A 21,886-nucleotide genomic window follows, 5' to 3' on the forward strand; every position below is an offset into this window, starting at 1 on the left:
CTTCTCTTTGGGAAAAAAAACATTTCAAAAAAAATTTTTTTAATGTTTTTATTTATTTTTGAGAGAGAGAGAGAGAGAGAGAGCATTAGTGGGAAGAGGCTCAGAGGCTCCAGGCTCTGAGCTGTCAGCACAGAGCCCAATGTGGGGCTTGAACTCACAAACTGCAAGATCATGACCTGAGCCAAAGGTGGATGCTTAACCGACTGAGCCACCCAGGCACCCCAGTCACTTCTCTTTTTGTAAGGGTTTAAAAAATAAACTGGAGTGTTATTTTCAGTCAAAAGTCTACTATGTTATGAAATGTCGCTTTTGTCACTCAGATCTTTTATAATCTGCCGCCGCCAGCATCACTGATTTGAAATGAATAAAGCAGCATCAAAAGTTTGGAAATCCGTTGTTTAGAGTGCCAGATCCCTCCTGCCTGCTTACACGATCCACCCTAGCTTTTACAGATTCTCCAAGGGATAATTTTGCTTCTTTTCTTAGTGTATTTCTTGTTTTTAGAAAATATTTTTAGCTGTACCATTGGACTCCTCCTCGTGGTTTTTCCTCCTGTCCAGTGGGCTTTAGTGTCTCAGGTGGGATATGGGTTTTGCCAAGGGGCTGTGTCTGTGTTAAATCGGGGTGGCTCATTGTGAAACTTTTGCCGAGACACATCAAATGCTGAGTTTTCTTCTAAACACTGAAGACATTCTACAGCAAATGACCAACAGGGTACATTCTGTTTTAAAATATTATGTAGAATTTCTCTCTCTAATCATTTGAAGCGAGCGTGTTAAATACAATTTGCATAACCGTCTTCTTTGGGATCTGTTCCCACTGAATTCCCTCTCACCTTGTGAAAGGTCTTTCTCACCTCTGCAGAATTATTACAGAAACAGCTCTTCTCCAGAGAAGCCGATCTCAGCAAGCCAAGCCTCCGAGACCTTACGGAACCAAATGTGGTTTTGTGAAAATATTTCGCATCAGAAAGCTTGCATATATAATGTTCATATTCAAAGCAGAGGTTGGGTTTACCAGAGTTTGAGAACCATATCTGTCCATACTTCAGTGATAATTGCACAGATAGGAAGTGTCTATGGCAGCTCCAGTGAATAAGATACGCAGTGTTTGAGTCAAGGCTTAGTTTTATTCAGCTGAGATTGGAAGGACAGGGTTTGGGGTCCCAGAGAGACTTCTAGAGCATCTGTGGGGCTTAACCCAAAAAGTAGCTGGGAACAGTGTTGATAAGTAATGCCATGTGTAGTTGCAGCGGCAAGGCTGTTGTTCTTAATATTTTGCATTAATATTAGAAAATACTTCTCAGGATATTATAATTTTGTTCATAAACTGAATTTTCAAAACCCCAGATAGAATGTTAGAATGATAGAATAAGAAAGCAGGTCAGCAAGGTTCACTGAGGTGAAATGTCCAGGTGCTAATTGTTTATCTTGAAAGCAATACAATTTTAGAATAGTAAGTATTCTTTTTAGTTGTGTGGGTTTTTTTTATTGGTACCATTTTACATAAGTCTTATAGCAGTCCTGTGTGCAGCAAACAGCAGTGCATTTTCCAGAGGCCACAGCTGGATAGAAAATAAGGTTATATTTTAGATGTGTAGAGTCGATAGATGTTTGGTATTTCACTACCAAGAGTAGCTCCTATTTTCCTTTAAGAGATGTTGTACTCACTGCATAGACCACAGTTCATGGAATAACTAACACCAGGGCTGCAGCAGTGAAACTGACTATAGCCATAACTACTGCCCGCATGGACTTCATTAAGTGTTTCCACTTATTTATGAACACAATTATTTGATATCTGAAAACCTAATTGAGCATTTATAGGTAGGAAGAGTGAGTTGTGGTTTAGATGAAACCAGATTGTCCATGAGTGGATAATTGCTAAAGGCAGGTGTTGGTAAGTAAGGGTTTATAATATCATTCTGTTAAAAGGCGGAAAAAAAAATACCCTAAAGCCCCATAATTTTTTTAAAAAGTTCTCTCTTCACGTATTGTTAGAGAAGAATGCATTGTTCTTCGTTGTATGGTGTCCCGGTAAGTTTTCACCTGTCTTCCACATTTGCAGGAGAGACTAGGACATGTGAACATTACAGCTGAGACAGTAACAGGGAATATTCCTTGGTTAATTTTACAGATGTCAAAATGGACTTGGACGGATCCTTGCATGCACCCGTTCATGTTCTTGCTGGGATTAGGCTATTGTGTGGCATTGGCTCCAGAAGAGTACAGGCCAGCTGGCAAATCCTAGGTGCCACACTCCTGACCCTTGGCCACGGGGCCAAACACAATGACCCTGTATATAGTTATGGTGCCATATTAGATTTATAGCAGGTTATATAAAATGATACTTTGCTTCTAACACCAAGGCCTCAGAATCCTGCAGATAGACCTTTGAATCCCCTACTCAGTAACAACCTTGTCACTTTAATGAAGGCACTTAAGTGTCTCCGAAGTGAAGGTACTAATAGGTCTCAGGGCAGGGATATTCTGATGGTTAGATGAAATCAAAATGTATACAATGCCTCGTAGAGCTCCTAGATCAATACTGCCCTCAAAACATGGCAGTCATTGTGAATAATAAGAGTACCATGAGGTAATCCACTACTGGCAAATTTATGGAAGATCATGCCAATCTGAGCTGTGTCCTGAGGGCTTTTCCTAGAATTCTGTTTTATCATAGGGTTGACAAGTCTATTGAGAAGGTTTTGGCTTTGAAGATATGTAGACCTCACTTCCTGAGAGCCCCACAATGTCAAGGATCTCTTATGGTCTACTCATTGTCTACCATGTGGAGGCAGCTAGGGTTGCTGGGGTAAAAGGCAGCACAGATCCTTGAACACTCTGGCGGCAGGCTTCCTAACCACAGACCCCTGGACAGATTTCAAGGGGCTGAATTGCCCCCCAAATATATGCAAAATTGTGAGTAGATGCATGTTTCTTGGGAATAAATTCCTGGCTTTCATCAAATTCTCAAAAGGCTTCTTTATTATGTAAATAAAAGTTTGGAACCTCTGCTCTTAATAATCTTGAGTTTGGGAATGTGGGTTTAAATCATTAAAAAAAACAACAGTGGAAAGAATATTTTAAATTCCCAATCTGTTTGGTGTTAATTATCAATAAAGTACTTTGAATGCATGTTTTCTGTTATGTTCTTGTTTCACTCATTTGCCAGGGCAAATACCATTGTGTAAATTTCTGATAAACTCAGACGTCTCTTCCAGTGAGCACACTAATTATAAAGTCCGCAAAAATCTCAAAAGAATTTGCTCTAAAAATCCTGTTTCTAAAGTCAGAAAATTAATTTCCAAAATGTGTTTTAACAGTTACAAATTCTGGGAGCGCCTGGGTGGCTCATTCGGTTAAGGATCCAACTCTTGATCTGGGCTCAGTTATGATCTCACAGTTTGTGAGTTCAAGCCCCACATCAGGCTCTGCGCTGGCAGCACAGAACCTGCTTGGAATTTTGTCTCTCTCTCTCTCTCTCTCTCTCTGCCTTCCACCCCCCTCAAAATAAACTTAAAAAAAATAGTAATGATTTCTGATTTCGGAGACACAGTGTTGCCAAAGAACTTAAGATTTTCAAGGAAGAGTTATTGTTGGTGTATGGGGGTGTGTGTTCTTGATTTTCTAATTGCTGCTAAGTTAGTCTGGAAAATAGTAGAGGCTGTTACCTGGTCAGATAAATTATAAGTTTGCTTTTCAAAGGTTGCAAATAACATTTCAGGGAATGTAGTATGTGTCCTTCCTTGCCCAATTTTCTGTTTTATCAGTTTGTAAAGGTTCGGGATGGGGAGGAATACTCATGGATTTCAGTTTCCCTGCACTGTTAGAGAGGTAGAAAGGTAGCATTTACAGCTTTATTAAAAAAAAAAATTCTTTGGTTAATTTTCATTGAATGACAACAGAGTATTATTTTATTGAAGGTCTTATGTTGAGAAAATCACTGGGAATTCTTTCAGGTACTGGAACATTAGAAATAAGAGTAGGAGCCATTGAGAAAGCACTTGGGGCCCCTCGTGAGAGGCTTTGGAGCACAGGAGGGGACAGAATATAGGATAATTTAAGGAGAAAGCAGCCTGGTCTAGGTGGCAGGAGCCATGCATAGGAGCCACAGGAGTCCAAACCAGAATAAGACCTTAAACTCTGGACTCTGTCTAGAGAGCAAGGGCATGACCATAGCTGGCCGTGTTCCATGCAGGATTTCACAAATTGAGTAGCAGTGCCTTCAAGCAGATTATAGGAAACCCTGGGACTTGGTCTTTCCATGAGAAAACTATAACATGTTTCTCTTTCTCATTACATATAAAAAACATGAAGCTATTCAGGATTTCATTGGAAATTGCTCTCAACAGCAACAAAAGAAATGGGTCTTGCTTTAAACTACCTGGTTATGCCGATCGCTGAAAACGTACGCTTGGAGCTCCTCTGTTACTGCAGGAGCTGGAATGATTTTCCCTGGGAAGGCAGAGGTGGTGGACTATGACATCCACCAGAACCAAAAACCAGCCTTCCCTCTGTTTCCAGAAGAGGATGGAGCCACCCCCGGTGGCCAAACCACAGATTTGGCTGGCAGCTGGGAATACGCTACATCCCTTCACGCCTTCTGTTCAAGAAAGCATTTTTACATAATCTGATTTCTATCAGGGGCTAAAAAGAGATCCCTCCCAGAACGGATAGAATATTATTATTCCTTCCATATGGCACGAACACTGTTATTTTAAATTACCACAGTCTGAAAGCTGCAGCAGACAGCTCCATTGTAATCAAATGCAATAAAACACAGAAATGAGTGTCTTCCAACACTTGAGTTTCACATTATACAAGAAGTGCAAATGGAGGCTAATGACTTTGGATGCGTGTGAAGAATTTGGAGCAGGAAGGGGTGGGGAGCTAGGAAAACCAGACCAGTCGTGTATTGTTGCTTTTGGTCATTCACACAATCTGCTGTAAGATTGTATGTCGCCACACAAGCCGGTGCATTTCTTCCAGGTGGCCAAACTCATTATGTTTTATAAAGTGAGTCACCCTAATAGCCTGTTAGATTCACATGCAATGATTGGAATATAACCGGACCCACACTTAGGACACAGGAAGCATCTTTTGTTGATGTTAACCAGAAAACTGCAGAGAGCACAACAGTAATCACAACCTATTTTAACCACCACTTTGTTTTTAGTTATCGGCATTGGCTCGTTGGGGCTCCCCCTGAAAAAAGAACTCTGCTAGTGAAATGTTGACTTCTTTCTGTATTTAGAAATAGTTCCTTGATGTTTTGGTTTTAAAGGCAAATACTTGAGTTATTCTCCATCTGAGCTACATGAAGGTTCTGTTCTTCCCGTTTCCCAACAGCACGTTGCCAGTATTTCCAAGTCATTTTTTGCTGAAATCCGCATTCATGGGTGATCCATACCAAGCGTGGAGAGACTCTGCTTATTTTGTGGGTTGTGACAAGGATGATGTGATTTGTGAAGGCAGCTGGGAAAGGGAGAGAAGCAAACTCGGGGCCGGAAATGCTGTCTGAAAGAACACCATTTAAGAGTTGTCGCGTGGTCTAAACGGAGGAAGTGGGAGTACTCTCGCAGAGGGAATCCACAGAGCTCTCCGGGCACTCGTCTTTTGCTATCCATTTGCTGTCTACCAGAATTTCTTCATCTGTAAAGTCAGAATAATGTGTGCTTCTATGGGATTATGTAATAAGGATGCTTCAGAATTTTATTTCAAGGTGTGTTTGGCTGGCTCAGTCAGTAGAGCAAGTGACTCTTGATCTTGGGGTTATAAGTTCGAGCCCCACGTTGAGCGTAGATTACTTACGTAAAATATTTTACAAAAGAATTTTATTTTAAAACTAGTGCCCATCACGGGTGCCTGGGTGGTTCAGTTGGTTAAGCGCCTGACTTCAGCTCAGGTCATGATCTCACGGTTTGTGGATTCGGGCCCCGTGTCGGGCTCTGTGCTGACAGTTCAGATCCTGGAACCTGCTTCAGATTCCGTGTCTCCTTCTCTCTCTGCCCCTCCCACACTCGTGTTCTGTCTCTCTGTCTCAGAAATAAATAAAAACATTTTAAAAAATGAAAAAGAGTGCCCATCAGAGTGGACCTAGTCCTATAAAAGGTAAAAAATTACAGTGTCCAGTCGACATCCAAGCAAATCATATTCTTTGTACTCTCCGATGAACTGCTATTGACTGAGTCTCGTGGATGTCCCCCTGGATAATAGCTGCCACTTTTCAATGTGGTTAAGAACAAGCCTCTTAGTATTCTTTCTATTTTTGCTGTTGTTCGAGTTTATTAACTTACTTTATTAGCTAAGCCGCTGACCAGTAGAAATTCACTGTGTTTTAGCCATTGACCGGTCCCCAAGTCACCTTCGTTTCGTCCTCTGGTACTGGGAAGAGCCAGCCCTGCGTTTGTATTGGTGATGACTGGTGGTCTGGGACAATTCTTCATTCACTGGAAGGAAAACTATCAGTTAGTACTTTGGAGACAGCCCCAGTGCCTGCCATTGGGCATGTACAACTCATAAGTGGTTGTTGGCCAGCATTTCTGCCAGGTCCCCAAGGCCGGGCCCCCACAGCACGGCCTGCTGCAGGAGCTCCCCTTACCTTCCCAACCACTTCCAGAAGAAATGTAGATGTTAATTTTGAAAAAATGGTCCCGGTTGTGGTGGATAAATTACCACTGTAATAATCGTTACATGCTAAGTATTGTTAATATTTTGCAGATTAAGTGTGATTAAATTTCTTAAGACTCCCTCATTCAATAGGCATTTATTCAGCATGTCTGTAGGCCAGGGGCTGGGGATGTGGAAATGAGTAAGATAAGAGTTTCTATCCCTGCTCCTCCTCCCACCCCCAAAATAATGTGTTTGCACATTTATAATCTTTAGATATGTCAGATTAGTCTTCTCTCCTTTACCTTTTGGCATCCTTTAGTGAAAACTGACAGTTTCAACTTTTACCACCTGCATACTCCTTAGCCCCTTAAAATATAACTTCTGTTAAAGCTACTCTACTGAACTATGAAAAATCATCCATGAGGGGCACCTGGGTGGCTCAGTCCGTTAAGCGTCTGACTTCAGCTCAGGTCAGGACCTCACGGTTCGTGGGTTCGAGCCCCACATCAGGCTCTGTGCTGACAGCCCAGAGCCTGGAGCCTGCTTCAGATCCTGTGTTTCCCTCTCTCTCTGCTCCTCCCCTGCTCATGCTCTCTCTCTCCCTCTCTCTCTCTCTCTCTCTCTCTCTCTCAAAAATAAGAAAAAATTTTAAACACACACACACACACACACACACAACTCAGCACTGATATCCTAATTACTACATCTAGTGGCATTTTTCAATCCCCAGCTTCCTTCTCTGTAGCATTTGACACAAGCCCTCCCGTGCTCCAGTTATTTTCCTCCCTTTGGTTTTTGTCATGTACCATCTCTTCTGTGTCCTCTTCTCTGCTCCCGTAGCTTCAACTATTACCTCTCTGGCAATAACAAATTGGATCTGTAGCTCTGAGATTTCTCTTGAGATCCCAAGTATCACTTGGGACCTCCCTGGTACGTTAAAAAAATATATCTCTTTTCCTGACCACCACGACTGAGCCTGCTTTTGCTCTTAAAAGTTTTATTTTCAGAATTATAATAAATCAGATCATCCAAAGCCAGAGACCAGGGGCTTGTAATCTTATGGGAGAGAGGGCATGTTTATAGACTTGAGCCTGGAAATGTTCCCTTTGGCTCCCGTAGCCAATCCACGCAATTTAGCCCTCGCTGGGCACTTTGTACGCCCTGTAGCCCAGGACACAGGCACTCTCCCTGAGCCGGGTTCTTCTAGGTCTCCGCGACTGCTTGTTGTCATAGCCAAGGGGCATTACATGTACACCAGGCAGAGACAGGCTGCATGAGCCTCAATATTTAATAGCTACTATTTGCTGAGTACTTGTTACGTGTCAGTGTGTGAAGCCCTTTGCATGTCTTATCGTGTTTAACTCTTGATGGCATTATATTGTAGTCACCCTTGGGAGTCTGACTTTACAGATGAGCAAACTGAGGCAGGGAGACATCAAGAGGAAGCCACTTGCCTAAGATGCCAGAAAAGAATAGACTCAGGATTCCATCCCAGGAAGTCTGATTCCAGAAGCCCACATTCTCAACTACTTGGTTACACGGCCTCTCCACTAGATTATTGCTTGTTCTAAGATGTTGCTTGAGATGGCCCATGGTTTAGATAATAAACTCACTGGAATGTCAGTAATTTCTTCCTTTTTACTTTATTTAATTTTATTTTTAATTTAATTTCATTTTAGAGAGGATGCGCGAGTGAGGGAGAGGGGTAGAGGTAGAGAGAGCGAGCGAATCCCAAGTATGCTCCACACTCAGTGTAGAGGCTGACGCGGGGTTCGATCCCATGACCCTGGGATCATGACTTGAGCCAAAATCAAGAGTCAGATGCTCAACTGACTGAGCCACCCGTGCACCTCTCTTCCTTTTTATTTTACTATTATTATTTTTTAATGTTTATTTATTTACCTCAAGGTGGGGGAGGGAGGACTGAGAGAGACAGAGAGAGAAAGAGAGACAGAGAGAGAGAGAGAATCCCAATCAGGCCCTGCGTGCAGAGTGCAGAGCCCGATTCAGGGCTCGATCTCGTGAACTGTGAGATCATAACCTGAGCCCAAATCAAGAGTCAGATGCCCCTTCCTTCTTATTTCTAATTATCGAAGACTGTGCACAAGTGCTTTGAATGAGGAGCCCAGATACAAATTGTAGAACTGAAAATGCGTGACCTGAGTACCTGCAGGAGTGGAGAAATAGAATAGAGAGACCAAGAGGAAGCTCATCAATCCGCAAGGAGTTATCTCTCCAGTACATAGCGTGTGGTGCAAGGCACAACCCAGAGAGCAAGAGCAATAATTTACGCTTCTAAAAGAGCTTGCAACCTGGTCATTGTTGTACTTAATTGGTCTGTTAAGGAAAGTGCAGAGAGATGCTAGATAGGTGAGATTGGCAGGCGGGTGTTTTGTTAATTGCGGAAATTCTGCAGGCCACGGAAGTTTTCCCTATTGGGCCACAGGTGAAGAAATGAAACCTCCCTGCCTCAGCGTTAAGTCTTTATGCTAAGGAATCACCATCATAAAGAATTATTCCTGGGGGAGCATCTGATTTCGGCTCAGGGCCTGATCTCACAGCTTGTGGGTTTGAGACCCAGTTGGGGTTCTGTGCTGACAGCTCAGAGCCTGAAGCTTGCTTCAGATTCTGTGTCTCCCTCTCTCTCTGCCCCTCCCCTGCTTGCACTCTGCCTCTCTCTCTCTCTCTCTCTCTCTCTCTCTCTCAAAAATAAATAAACATTAAAAAAAAGAAGAATCACTCCTGTTATATAAACAGATCAAATCCTCTCAAAGCTTTTATAAAATTCTTGCCATGTTTAAAATTCTCCCACAGTTGCTCTCCATATTGGTAGTAAGTTTATTTGCCTGGTCCAAAAGGTTTCATCCATTCAACAGATATCTATTGAACATGTCATCTGTGTTCAACACTCCAGGAATTGTGTGTTGGCTGAGAAGGCTAGTGCTGGAGTTGGCCAGCCAGCGTTCAATTCCTGTCTCTACCACTTTCTAGGTGAGTGATTTGGGCTATTTACTTAATTATTATAAGGTAATTTTAATAATAGCTATCATAATGACATGAACACTGCTTCTTGGAATTTATAAGCTAGCAGGGGTAATAATGACTAACAGTTTTGAGAACAGGCATTGTTAAGAGACTTGTATGTATGACCTCACTTAATCCCCACACCAATCTTATAGCTCCTTCCTGCTATTATTCTACTTATTTATTTCATTTTTTAAGAGAGAGAGAGAATGCCAGGGTGGGCGAGAGGGGCAGAGGGAGAGAGAGAGAGAAAGAGAGAGAGAGAGAGAGAGAGAGAGAGAGAGAGAGAGAGAGAGAGAATCTTAAGCAGGTTCCACAGTCAGCATGGAGTCTGATGTGGGGCTCAGTCCCACAATTCTGGGGATCATGACCTGAGCCGAAATCAAGAGTCAGACCCTCAATTGACTGAGCCACCCAGCCACCCCTCCTGCTATTATTCTATTTTACAGATGAAAAACTGAAGCTTCAGAAGATTGGGTGGCCATTGTTACAGATCTGGAATTTGAACCCCATTTGGTTTGACCCCATAGTCCGAGCTCTTAACAATTTTACCCTACTAACGCTTAAATTATTCTGATTTTTCCAAATACTTATCTTTTTCCCTTTTGATTGCTGACTATTAAAACATACATATGAAGTTCAGTGAACGAGGTCTAGCCATCTGCACATTTTCAATACTTGAGTTGTCTCAGAATGTAAGTTGCTGAAGGCCAGAATGTGATCACTTACCCGACCTTATTTTGGATCTAACTCCATATGAAAACTTTCGGGCATTCAATAGACACTTTTAAAAAAAATAATGATTATTTTTGGCAATGTTGGCTACTTAGAGAGCATTTTGATCTTGATCAGAGTGATGGTATTTTGAAGGGAAATAACAGCACTGAAAGTAGAGGTTTAGGAATCTGGGGACTTGGGGAGATAAGATAATCAAAACTTCTACTCTAGAAGGAATGAAGTGTTCATAGTAATGGCTGATGAAGGGTTTGGCAGATGGCAAGTTCAAGATTTAGACCTCCACCTCAAGAGCTGCTCCTCAAGGCAACTGACAGAGATTGAAGAGTGCAGGATGCTAGAGAATTTTCTTTCTTCCTTTGTGAGAAAATTGATGTGCTCTACATACTAACTAAATTTACATGCGCCATTACTTCCTAAGGCATCAAGTGTAGGGATTAATGTTGAGTGATTACAGTACCTGCACAAGCTTTCTATCACATCTTAAAATGTCTCTCTTGTCTGATGGACTAGGATGTATGGGGCAGGCAAGCTGATTTTCTGTTTCAGAATGCAGGACTCTGGGGTTCTGTGAACACACTAGTTAATCTGTCAATGTCTCTTTCTTTACAGGAACAAAATAGGAATGATTACACTTGCCATAACCCCGGATGGAAGATTAATGACATGACATTTGACCATCTGGTTACAGTTTTTAAGTGGGAACTGCTAAATAGAGATATAAACTGGTGATATTTTATTTGGGGCCAAGTGAGCTCAATTGCCCTCAAACTATAGAAGAGATATTACTACTTACACTTAGGAAAGCAGCTCCATTTTTAAAAGGCTACATGTTCTTGAAGTTTTTTTTTTTTTAAGGAAATTTTGGAAGATCAGGGGAAGAGATCTGCATAAAAATGAAAATATGCTTACACTGGACAACATAATCAGGAATTATTCCAAAAAAGGATGCACAGTTCCCGTTTGGGAGAAGAGGGAAAGATAAGCAAGTCATGGTTTGAATAGAAAATTCTCTAGACAGTGATGTGGTGCAGGCTGCCCCTCAGCTGCCCTCCTGGCCAGGTACCCCTGGATAGGTACCCCTGGCCAGGTAACTATAAGGGATGGTGCCCAAGGCCCCCACTCTCCTCACCCCACTGCACTTGGGACCCAGTCTCAACTGAATGAAAACTGACAATAGGGAGCCTTCTTTGGCCCCATCAGCCGGGCAACCCTCCCTTGGTGTCCTGCAGATGGTTCCTTGGAAGGCCACCGGTGTCAGAGTGCTAACAGTCCTTAGTATTCTTTCCAACAATAAGCCTCAAATGGGACCCCTACTTCATTAAGTGATTGATGCAGAGAGTTTTGCTGGCTCCTTCCACATCTTCACTCACCCTTCCTGGGCTCCTCACCAGTAGCCTGGAAGCTCCAAGGTACACTTCAGTGAGAGCCAACAAAAGGGGACAATGGAGAAGAACCACTGAAAATGAGACTCATTACATTGCTGTGGGTGCCCCTGAGCTGTTCAGAGGGTTCTGCTTCTGGTGGGAATGCTCTGCTCTAACTTGGGGGTAAGATTTAGGGAGAAGGGCAGGTCATTCTTAAGGCCATTGGCCAGACATCTAATGAGGCCAGAGCCAGAAAAATAAAGATTTGCAATGTCTCTCCTTCAACTTCTACCAATTTTGTGGGATGATTTTTGTGGTTTTCTAGACCTGGGATTGTTCTCTTAGTTCTAAAATCTCAGAGTAAAAATCTGTGTCAGTAGCTAGGACAATCCCTGGTATATGATAGATTCTCAAATATGTGCTGAATGAATGAATGAGAATTCTTCCTACCCAGAAGTATGGGGCAAGTTTGGAGCGCACGTAAAAGTTGGTGAAAGACCTCTACCCAGGGGGCGTTGGGCTTCATTGTGTAGGGCTAACCTTCTTGCTTTCCTTTGGTTTAAATGCCATGTTGCAAAAATCAGAGGTTTTGATCTCTAGATAACTTACATGGACAGGGAGGTGTTAAAGAAGGAAGGGTGTCATTGTGCAATGATCGTAGCCCACACATTGAACATGTCCTTGGGGCCAGGCATGCGTGTAGGACATTGCCGACATTTTTTCCTGCCTCAGCCCCCTGTGATGCCAGGCCACACTTTCAAGGGCAGGCTGCCTTTTCCAGGGCCTTCTGAAGGAATGAGATTGATATCTCTATACCTCATAATTCTCTACATTATCTAAATATCTAGGCAAAATACTGTAGACCCATTTAATTTTAATTTTTGCAGATTATAGATATTTTCCCCCAAATGTCACCCAGGGATAAATAAAGCTATAAAACCAAGATTCATCCTTTGTTGAAGAATCCGTCCCAAACACCAGGTGTCCTGCTGAACGATCTGACCTAAAATAACCGATAAGTAGAGGCCAGAAAGAGACTTGAGAATCCATGAGCCTATTTGGGTGTGTTGTTAGCGTCATTTAATGCTTGATACGCTTTTGAGATACTAAACATTTTATCTACCTGAAAAGGCAGGCAGAGATGAAACTTGAGAATGACATAAACGATTCAAGTCTCCAGCTGTGATGTCAGCATCCTGTTACTTCTCCATAGGGTGCTCAGTGTCACCGGCATGCATGTGCGCGACAGGCAACACCTTTAAAAGACTTTCAAAATGGACGTGTTTGCAGTGGCTGCACATTAGACCAGTTTGGAAGACTAAAACTCCTGTAGTTAGAATCCTGGGGGGTTCTAATTTTCTCTTCCTTTTTCAGAGGCTCTTTCCCAGGGTCCACTGTTAATGAATGGCTAAGTGGCAGAACATCCAGTAGACTGGTCTTGAGGCAGTGGAGGATAAACTAACTTAATAAAGAAGAGGATTCATGAGGATCTCCACACGAATGCTGGAGGGCAAGACAGCATACAGCTGGGTCATTCAACAAGAGAGCTGGTCATAAAAATGAGACCAAAAAATGAAAGGCGAGGGTATGTTTGAGTATGTTAGGATCAGAAACTTGCGATTTTCTAATGAGCTCCCTGCCCTCTAGGATTTCTTGGTGTTCTAAACCTCACCTTAGAAATATCCCCAATTGTACTTCTACTTGATTTTAGGCCTAGGTGATGGCATTCTTCATTCAAGATTCTGAACATCTGTTTTCAGAATGGAATCCATGAAGGCATTGCTGGGACGTGGCCAATTTCAGTGGAGAAGGAACAATTTTCAAATTTGTTTTAAATAGTGCTTTAATATGACACCATCTCACATTTTATTTTATTTAAAAATTTTTTATTTTATTTTATTTTATTTTATTTTATTTTATTTTATTTTATTTTATTTTTTTGTGTGAGAGAGAGAAAGAGAGAGAGAGGGAGGAGCAGAGAGAGGGGAAAACACAGAATCTGAAGCAGGCTCCAGCCTCCGAACTGTCAGCATAGAGCCCGACGTGGGATTTGAACCCATGAAACATGAGATGATGACCTGAGCTGAAGTTGGACGCTCAACCGACTGAGCCACCCAGACGCCCCTGACACCATCCAACATTTTAAATATTACTGGTTTTTGTTGCTATTGCTAAAATAACTATTAACCTTTGTGATATGAATCTAGCGTTTCCTGGGCACATTATTAACAGTCTATGAAGTCAAAGTTCAGTTTCATTAATTTAATTATAGCAGAATAACCAGTCTCAAACTAGGACCCAATTGTCTATGTCCAAATCACTTTGAGCTTCCTGAGTTTTGTTTTGTTTTGTTTCGTTTTGTTTTGTTTCTCCTTGAGACTATAGTCTCATGGGGGTGCCTGGGTGGCTCAGTCGCTTAAGGGTCCGACTCTTGATTTCCGCTTGGGTCATGATCTCACTGTCTGTGGGTTCAAGCCCTGCGTCAGACTCTGTGCTGACGGTGCAGAGCCTGCTTGGGATTCTCTGTCTCTCTCTGTCTCTGCCTCAAGCTCTCTCTCTCTCTTCTCTCTCTCAAAAAGTAAATAAATAAACATTTAAAAAAGAGACTATAGTTTCATGAAAAGCATACACCAGGCCATCAGCTATCTATTAGGGCTTGACATTTGCCAAACACTGTGACAGCACAATAATAATAATAATCATTATTATTATTATTATTTTTATTTTAAGGAGTGTGACCTGAGGAGAGGGACAGAGGGAGAGGGAGAGAGACTCCCAAGTAGGCTCTGTGCCCAGCTCAGGGAGCCCAACTCGGACATCCCACAACACTGGGATCATGACCTGACCCCAAATCAAGCATCAGATGCTCAACCGGATGAACCACCCAGGTGCCCCGGCACATTTGCTTAATAGAAGCTCAGTGGGTGAGCAAGAAGCCTGTGTGTGTGCACACTCATGGCATATGCCTATGTGTCACGTAGAGAGGGCAGTCCATGATATGCATTTTAACGTTTGTGGAATATATTTTCCCTGAGAGAGAGAGAGAGAGTCACATGTAGGAATTGCTGATTCATAGTTGGGCTCTCCGTGAGAGGCTATGGTTAGGGGTCCCCACAGCGGGCCGTCCACGCTGCAGAAAGGGTCAGACTGCCCGTCCACCAGTGAACGGGTGGTGACAGAGCACTTGGTGAGAAGTGCCTGTAAGTCACAGCCGGGTTCTCCTGAGGCCCCCCGGAAACACTGACCGCGCGCTGGCCTGTGCAGCTGAGTCCTGGGAAAGGCCTTCGAGCCCCTGCCCTGTGTGGCTTCCCACTTACCCTCCATCAGTTTGGTCCTGAAGTAGGCGATGAGGAGGAGGAGCAGCAAAGTCACAGGCAGGAAGACCCCAGCGAACAGGAGCCAGCCGGGGAGCTCCCTCAGGAACGCTGACAGCACGGAGCTCATTGCCAAGCACCCGGCCCCCCGGGGGGCCAGTGGGCCGCACTGGGGATGAGGGCAGCTTTGCTCAGAGTCTGTATTTGTTTCCTTCTGGGGCTCCGGCCTTTGCTCAGCAAGTCTCAGTGGAAGTTTTGTGGACTTTGCTCTATTTCAACAGCCCCGGGGACGCCGAGAGGCTTGCTGGTGGGTTACTCTGTAACTCAGCTACGATGTGTGGAGAAATTGAAACGTGATTCTTCCGAAGCGTTCCGGAGAGGAGCGTTTATCTGGCGGGGTGGGGAATGATGCCAGGAGGCCTAGATATCTTTGTATTCAGTTTATCTGGAGTGAATAATACCTGATTCCAAGCAAATCTCATTGTTACGTATCTTCTACTTACATGTGCCCAGACATGGGAAGAAGTTGTCCTGCATTTTCTAAATTTCAGAGTTGAAAGTTGCTTCGCAGCCTCGTCCATGTGCCTATGAACCTGTGTCTGGAAAAAGTGAATTTTCCTTCACGCGCAGTTGATACAACTGATATCAAGGAAGGAGGAACGCTATTCTTTCCATGGGTAAAAACTCTTCCTAGTAGGTCCTGCTCTGAATACTTTTCTGGGAAGTGCACTTGGTGTATTTATTTATTCAATAAATATTTAATTCTACTAGAACCCAACCTCTTGGCTAGACGCTGGACGTACAAAGAATAGTAAATCATGGCACCTGCCTTCTGGGAGTGGAAACAGACGCAGAAAGAGGTAATGACCCCGAGCGATAGTGATGGGATAGATGCTATTATGGCCCCTTTTCCTTCGTCCCTCAATGCATCAGCGTTTGCTTCCTGCATTAGTAGTTTGTATTACTAATTATCTTCCACTTAACACATTTCTGTGGCCCACCATTAGCAGTAGAAGGTGGCCCCTGAATGATAGTGTTGTGGTTTGAGTGGTAACTGCAAAGATTCTGGGGAAAGAAAGGGCAAAAAATTATGTTGACACTGACTTGTTGACTAAGTTGAGTTGCCACTGGGAAGACACTGGTCTACTAAACTAAAGGCAATAGAAAGAATCATTTCCATAATGAAAGAATCCCCTGGAGAATTTGGGAAATTGGGAGGGGAAATTGACGAGCCACCTTCTTGGGTTCACGTCTCTTCTCATGCTCTGGCCCTGTCCCCGTCCCCACTTGGCAGCTGCCTTGGTGAGTGGCTGGCAGAGTCTATCAAGCACATGCTGCTGTGAGTGCCTCTTGAATTCCTTCACCAGGGGTTCTTCATGGCCACGCACAGCCTTAATCCTCCTATAAACTCGGCACCCTAATTTATAAAATAATAAGAATAGGGAGCATCTCTGGGATGCTTGGCTGGCATTCCTAAGCAGTGAACAATAAACAGCTTCCTCTCAGTAGAGAGACATCTTAATTGCAGGAAGAGTCCTTTAGAATAGCCAAGATTAAGTCAGCATCTGTCGTACTTTATTTGCTTTTCTTCTCCCCCCTCCACACACCCTTGAGTGGTGCTGCTGTTTTTTCTCTTGAGTGCTTTCCAATGAGATGGCTCTCTGGTGCTCTTTCAGCTTGAACAGGATGCTAATTTGTAAAGTGTCAGTCTACAAAGAAGCTCCATGAGCAGGTGACATTACCAGGGAGATGTTAGGCAGCTGTTGTCATGTTCTTTCTTTCCGTTTTGTTCCATTAAACATTCAAGCCCTCGCTTAATGCCTAGAGAAGGTAAGTAAGAGTAACAGGCAAAAATATAAATGATATTAATATAAGCTCCCAGGTTGACATATAAAGCGCAATGGAAGCATTGAAGAGAGACTAATTAATTCCAGTTAGGGAATTGGGCCGAGTTCATGAAAAGGATAGTATTTGAGCTGAGCCTGGGGATGGAGAGCTGTGGAATCACCTCCTTAAACAAATACGTGACAGTGGGGGCACAGCAGGGTTTATGGAGGACAGGGAAGAAATGAGAGTAGCCAAATGATATGGGGTTCAGAACAGAGATATGATGGTAGAGAAGTGGGGGGGTGCATCAAGGCATAGACTCTTGAACGTGCTTCCAAGGACTATGCTGTTTGGACAAAGGGGACCAATGAAAGGTCTTTGATCATGGACGCACATGAGTTGACCTGGGTTCACTTAGGTAGCCCTTGAAAAAAATGGACCAATGAGAAAGATCCAAGTAGGCTGTTTCAACATGGTGTCAGGATATAATGAGTCTGAGATGGGGGTGGCAAAGGGAAGGGAAAGAGGAAGACAAGGGGCTGGAGGGACCCCATGAACAGTCCTTGGTGAATAAGTAGATAGAGTAAATGTCACCCATGATGCTACCAATCACTGAGCACTTACTATGTATCAAGCACCTCATAACCACTCTACGTGTATCTTATTTAATCCTCGGAGTGACCATATGAGGAAGACTCATTTGACAAATGAAGAAATGAGGCACAGAGAGGTTAAATAACTTTCCCAAGACACATATTTAGTGAGTGACAGATTCAGGACTCTGATCCTGAACCGCTGCTCTCATCCACTATGCTATGCCAGGCTTGGGTGGCTGGGGAGATGGCAGGGCTATAAAGTGAGACCTGAACACAGGTCGGGCAGCACATTTGGATGGGGGAACATTTATAGTTTGGCACTCATTAAATTGGTGGTAATGCAGAGATATTCAAGGGGAAACTTGTGGAAATCTGGAGATCAAGAGAGGACAAATCCTCTGTAGTGTAGATGGTGGCTGTGGGTGAGTGGATGGAGAGAGCGCTCAGGAAGGAGTGTACATGAGGATAAAAGAGACACCAGTTGCAGCCCCTAAAGAATGCCCTCGCTCAGGGGCACCCAGGTGGCTCTGTGGGTTAAGCATCTGACTTCAGCTCAGGTCATGATCTCACAGTTCATGGGTTCTAGCCCTGCGTCGGGCTCTGTGCTGACCGTTTGAGCCTGGAGCCTGCTTCAGATTCTGTGCCTCCCTCTCTCTCTGCTCCTACCCGGCTCATATGCTGTCTCTCTCTGTTTCTTATGTTAAAAAAAAAAAGAACTCTCTGACTTAAGACATGGGAGGCAGGGTGAGAACCAGGGAAGAAAACCAAAAGGCTCTGTGGGGTGGGAGAGGAGCCCGCAGGATGCAGTGTTAGGAAATGGTAGCAAACGAAACTTCCAAGAAGGAGAGGGTGAGCAGTGGTGTCAGTTACTGGCTCTGAGCTAATTCTGATCCACATGGAAATGTCTAAGAGAGTGCAATCTGTGAAGCGGATGTAAAGCTTTACTTTTTTCTTAAAAAGGCTCTTTTGGGATATAATTCACACAATAAACTGCACAGCTCGATAGGTTTTGACCTGTGTGTGTCCATGTCTGCGAGCTCATTGTCATGATCAAATGATGAACCCATTCACCCCAAAAGTTTTCTTGTGTTCCTTTCCTATCTCTGCTCCCACCCCTCCTGCTCCCCCAATTCTTAGTCAACCACTGATCTATTATCTGTTACTCTACATTAATCTGCATTTTTAGAAATTTATACACATGGCATTGCACAGTACGTCTCTTTTTTTCTAGCTTCTTTCACTTGGTGTAATTATTTTGGAATTGATCCATATTGTTGTGTGTATCAATATTGCTTTGTGTTGCTGAACACCATTGCATTGTGTGGAGATCCACCTTTTACCCATTTACCTTTTGGTGGCCATTTGGATTGTTTTCCATCGTAGGCTACTACAAATAAAGCTGCTATCAATATTCCTGCACAATTCTTTTTTTTTTTTAATGTTTATTTATTTTTGAGAGAGGCAGAGAGAGAGAGACAGAGCATGAGCAGGGGAATGGCAGAGAGCAGGAGACAGAATCCGAAGCAGGCTCCAGGCTCTAAGCTGTCAGCACAGAGCTGGATGCAGGGCTCTAACCCACGAACTGTGAGATCGTGACCTGAGCTAAGTCAGATGCTTAACTGACAAAGCCACCCAAGCACCCCTCCCCCAATAATTCTTTATGTGGACACGTGCTCTCATTTCTCTTGGGTAGACACCTAGGAACCGAATGGCTGGATCATATGGTAAGTGTATGTTTAACTTAAGACATTTTCAAACTGTTTTCCAAAGTAAGTTATACCATTTATATCTCCACCAGCAGTGTAAAAAGAATTTTAGTTTTGGGGCACCTGGGTGGCTCAGTCAGTTGAGCATCAGTCTTCAGCTGAGGTCATGATCTTGCGGTAGGCGGGCTCAAGGCTTGAGTTGGCTCTGTGCTGACAGCTCAGAGCCTGGAGCCTGTTTCGGATTCTGTATCTCCCTCTTTTTATGCCCTTCCCCCGCTTATGCTCTGTCTCTCTGTCTCTTTGTCTCTCTCTCTCTCTCTCTCAAAAATTAATAAACATTAAAAAAATTGAAAAAAAAAGAATTTTAGTTTCTTCACATACTCACTGACACTTGGTATGGTTAGTTTGTTTGTTTTTGTTTGTTTGTTTGTTTGTTTTAAATTTTGGCCATTCTAATGATATGTAGTGGTATCTCACTGTAGTTTTAATATACATTTCCCTAAAGATGTTGAACATCTTTTCATGTGCCTATTTGCCATTTTATGTATCTTATTTGAAGTGTCTGTTCAACACTTTTGCATGTTAAAAAAAATTGGATTATTTGTTTTCTTATTGAGTGTTGAGAGTTCTTCATATATTCTAGATACAAGTCAATTATCACACATATGATTTGGAAGGATTTTTCCCCCCGTTCTAGCTTTGTCTTTTCATTCAGTTACCAATGTCTTGGAAAACATAGAGGTTTTAATTTTTTTTTTTAACATTTATTTGTTTTTTAGAGACAGAGACAGAGCATGAGCAGGGGAGGGGCAGAGAGAGAGGGAGACACAGAATCTGAAGCAGGCTCCAGGCTCCGAGGCATCAGCACAGAGCGTGACGCGGGGCTCAAACTCACGAACCGGGAGATCATGACCTGAGCCGAAGTCGGGCAGTTAACCAACGGAGCCACCCAGGCATCCCAATTACTGTAGCTTTAAAATAAGTCTTGAAATCAGGAACTCTTAGCCCTCCAACTTTGTTCTTCTTCAAAGTTGGTTTGAGCAATACAGGTCATTTTCATTTCCATACGAATTTTAGGATCACCTTGCCAATTTCGATAAAAAGCCCTGCTGGGGGGCACCTGGGTGGCTCAGTCGGTTGAGTGTCCGACTTCAGCTTGGGTCATGATCTCACGGTCTGTGAGTTCGAGCCCCACGTCAGGCTCTGTGCTGACAGCTCAGAGCCTGGAGCCTGCTTCGGATTCTGTGTCTCCCTCTCTCTCTGACCCTCCCCCATTCATGCTCTGTCTCTCTCTGTCTCAAAAATAAATAAACATTAAAAAAAATTAAAAAAAAAGCCCTGCTGGCATTTTGACGGAGATTGCATTGCATGTGTAAATGAGGAGAGAATCAATATGAAGAGAGAATTGATATTTTAACAATATTGAGTCTTCTGACCCATGAACATGACATGTGTTTCCACTCTATTTGGGTCTTCTTTAACTTTTCAGAACAATGTTTTGTAGTTTTCAGTGTGTGAGTCTTAAACATTTTCAGTCAGATTTATGTGTAAGTATTTCATATTTTTATGCTATTGCAGAGTATTGCTTTTTAGGTTTTGATTTGTGATTATTGCTAGTATTAAAGGTTTTCTTCAATTATGAAAAATGTCACACCACTGGAAACTTCTGGAAGACTAAATATTAGGATAATTAAAACATCCTTTAGAACTGGGAACTTTTAGTTATAAAGGCTGGGGATGTTGGAAACACTGGTAATCAACTTGATTTACCAGAATTCAGGGTGGGATTCCACGGGCAGCGTGCAATTTCCGACCCAAACGACAGCAAATTCTTTACCTGGCTCCTTACCATGTCGTAGGAAAAATCATTAATACCATTGGAAAATATACATCTGTGAAAACTGAGAGACATAATACATTGGGGATTACACTCTCCTGTTGATTTCCATTATAGTGAATGTTCCCATTGCTGATTTACATGGTTATTTAAGAAACAAGTGATTGCAGATGTTGAGATTTGGGAATAAAATTACTAGGGAACTACTCATTTACCACCTATTATATTCTTGGTGACAGCTGGGCAAAAGTCTTCCTTAGATAAATGTGACTTATTGAAGGTAATACCAAACCCACCATGTTTCTGATTTGGATTCTGCATTAGTCTGCCTGAGCCATAAAGAATGACTCAATCTAATGACATCGGCAAAAGCTTACCTTAGGTAATTGTGACCTATGATAGATAATACCAAACCCACCAGGCCTCTGATTTGGATTCTATATTAGTCTGACTGAGCCATAAAGAATGACTCATTCCAATGACATGCCATAGGACAATGAAAGTTCTGAAGTCCATTAGTGGAAGGTGCCAAAGTGCCATTGACTGATAGCTGGGATACCAAATTATGTACAGCCACGAAACCAATGCCAAAACTTAAGTGCAAACACAACTAGTGACTATCAAATAAAGTTCTTTGATTTCATCATGTGCATGACATTTTGCTAAAATGAAGCCTCGCCCACAATGTAAATGTAGAACTGACAGCTCTTTTGAGTAGGAAAAAGCCTATATGCTTCTGCCCCATATTAACTGCCCCTCCTAGCTTGGCCCATAACTAAGTCCTATTACATGGCACAAATACTAAAGTCAACACGAAAACCAGTGCTCTGAAACCATGTAACAGTAATGCATTATAGGGTGCTCAT

General features: G+C 42.9%; 1 protein-coding gene across 1 annotated transcript; it reads right to left on the reverse strand.

Annotated features, from left to right (window-relative positions):
* Positions 1-70: 70 nt before the first annotated feature.
* On the reverse strand, positions 71-21,035 carry SMLR1 (small leucine rich protein 1). The gene is given in 4 exon segments (XM_015072818.3): positions 71-6,451; positions 15,058-15,219; positions 15,222-15,296; positions 20,954-21,035. Coding segments are annotated over 4 exon segments (408 nt in total). The 3' UTR covers positions 71-6,362.
* Positions 21,036-21,886: the final 851 nt, after the last annotated feature.

This window comes from Acinonyx jubatus, chromosome B2 (assembly GCF_027475565.1).
Source record: "Acinonyx jubatus isolate Ajub_Pintada_27869175 chromosome B2, VMU_Ajub_asm_v1.0, whole genome shotgun sequence".
Classification (NCBI taxonomy): domain Eukaryota; kingdom Metazoa; phylum Chordata; class Mammalia; order Carnivora; family Felidae; genus Acinonyx; species Acinonyx jubatus.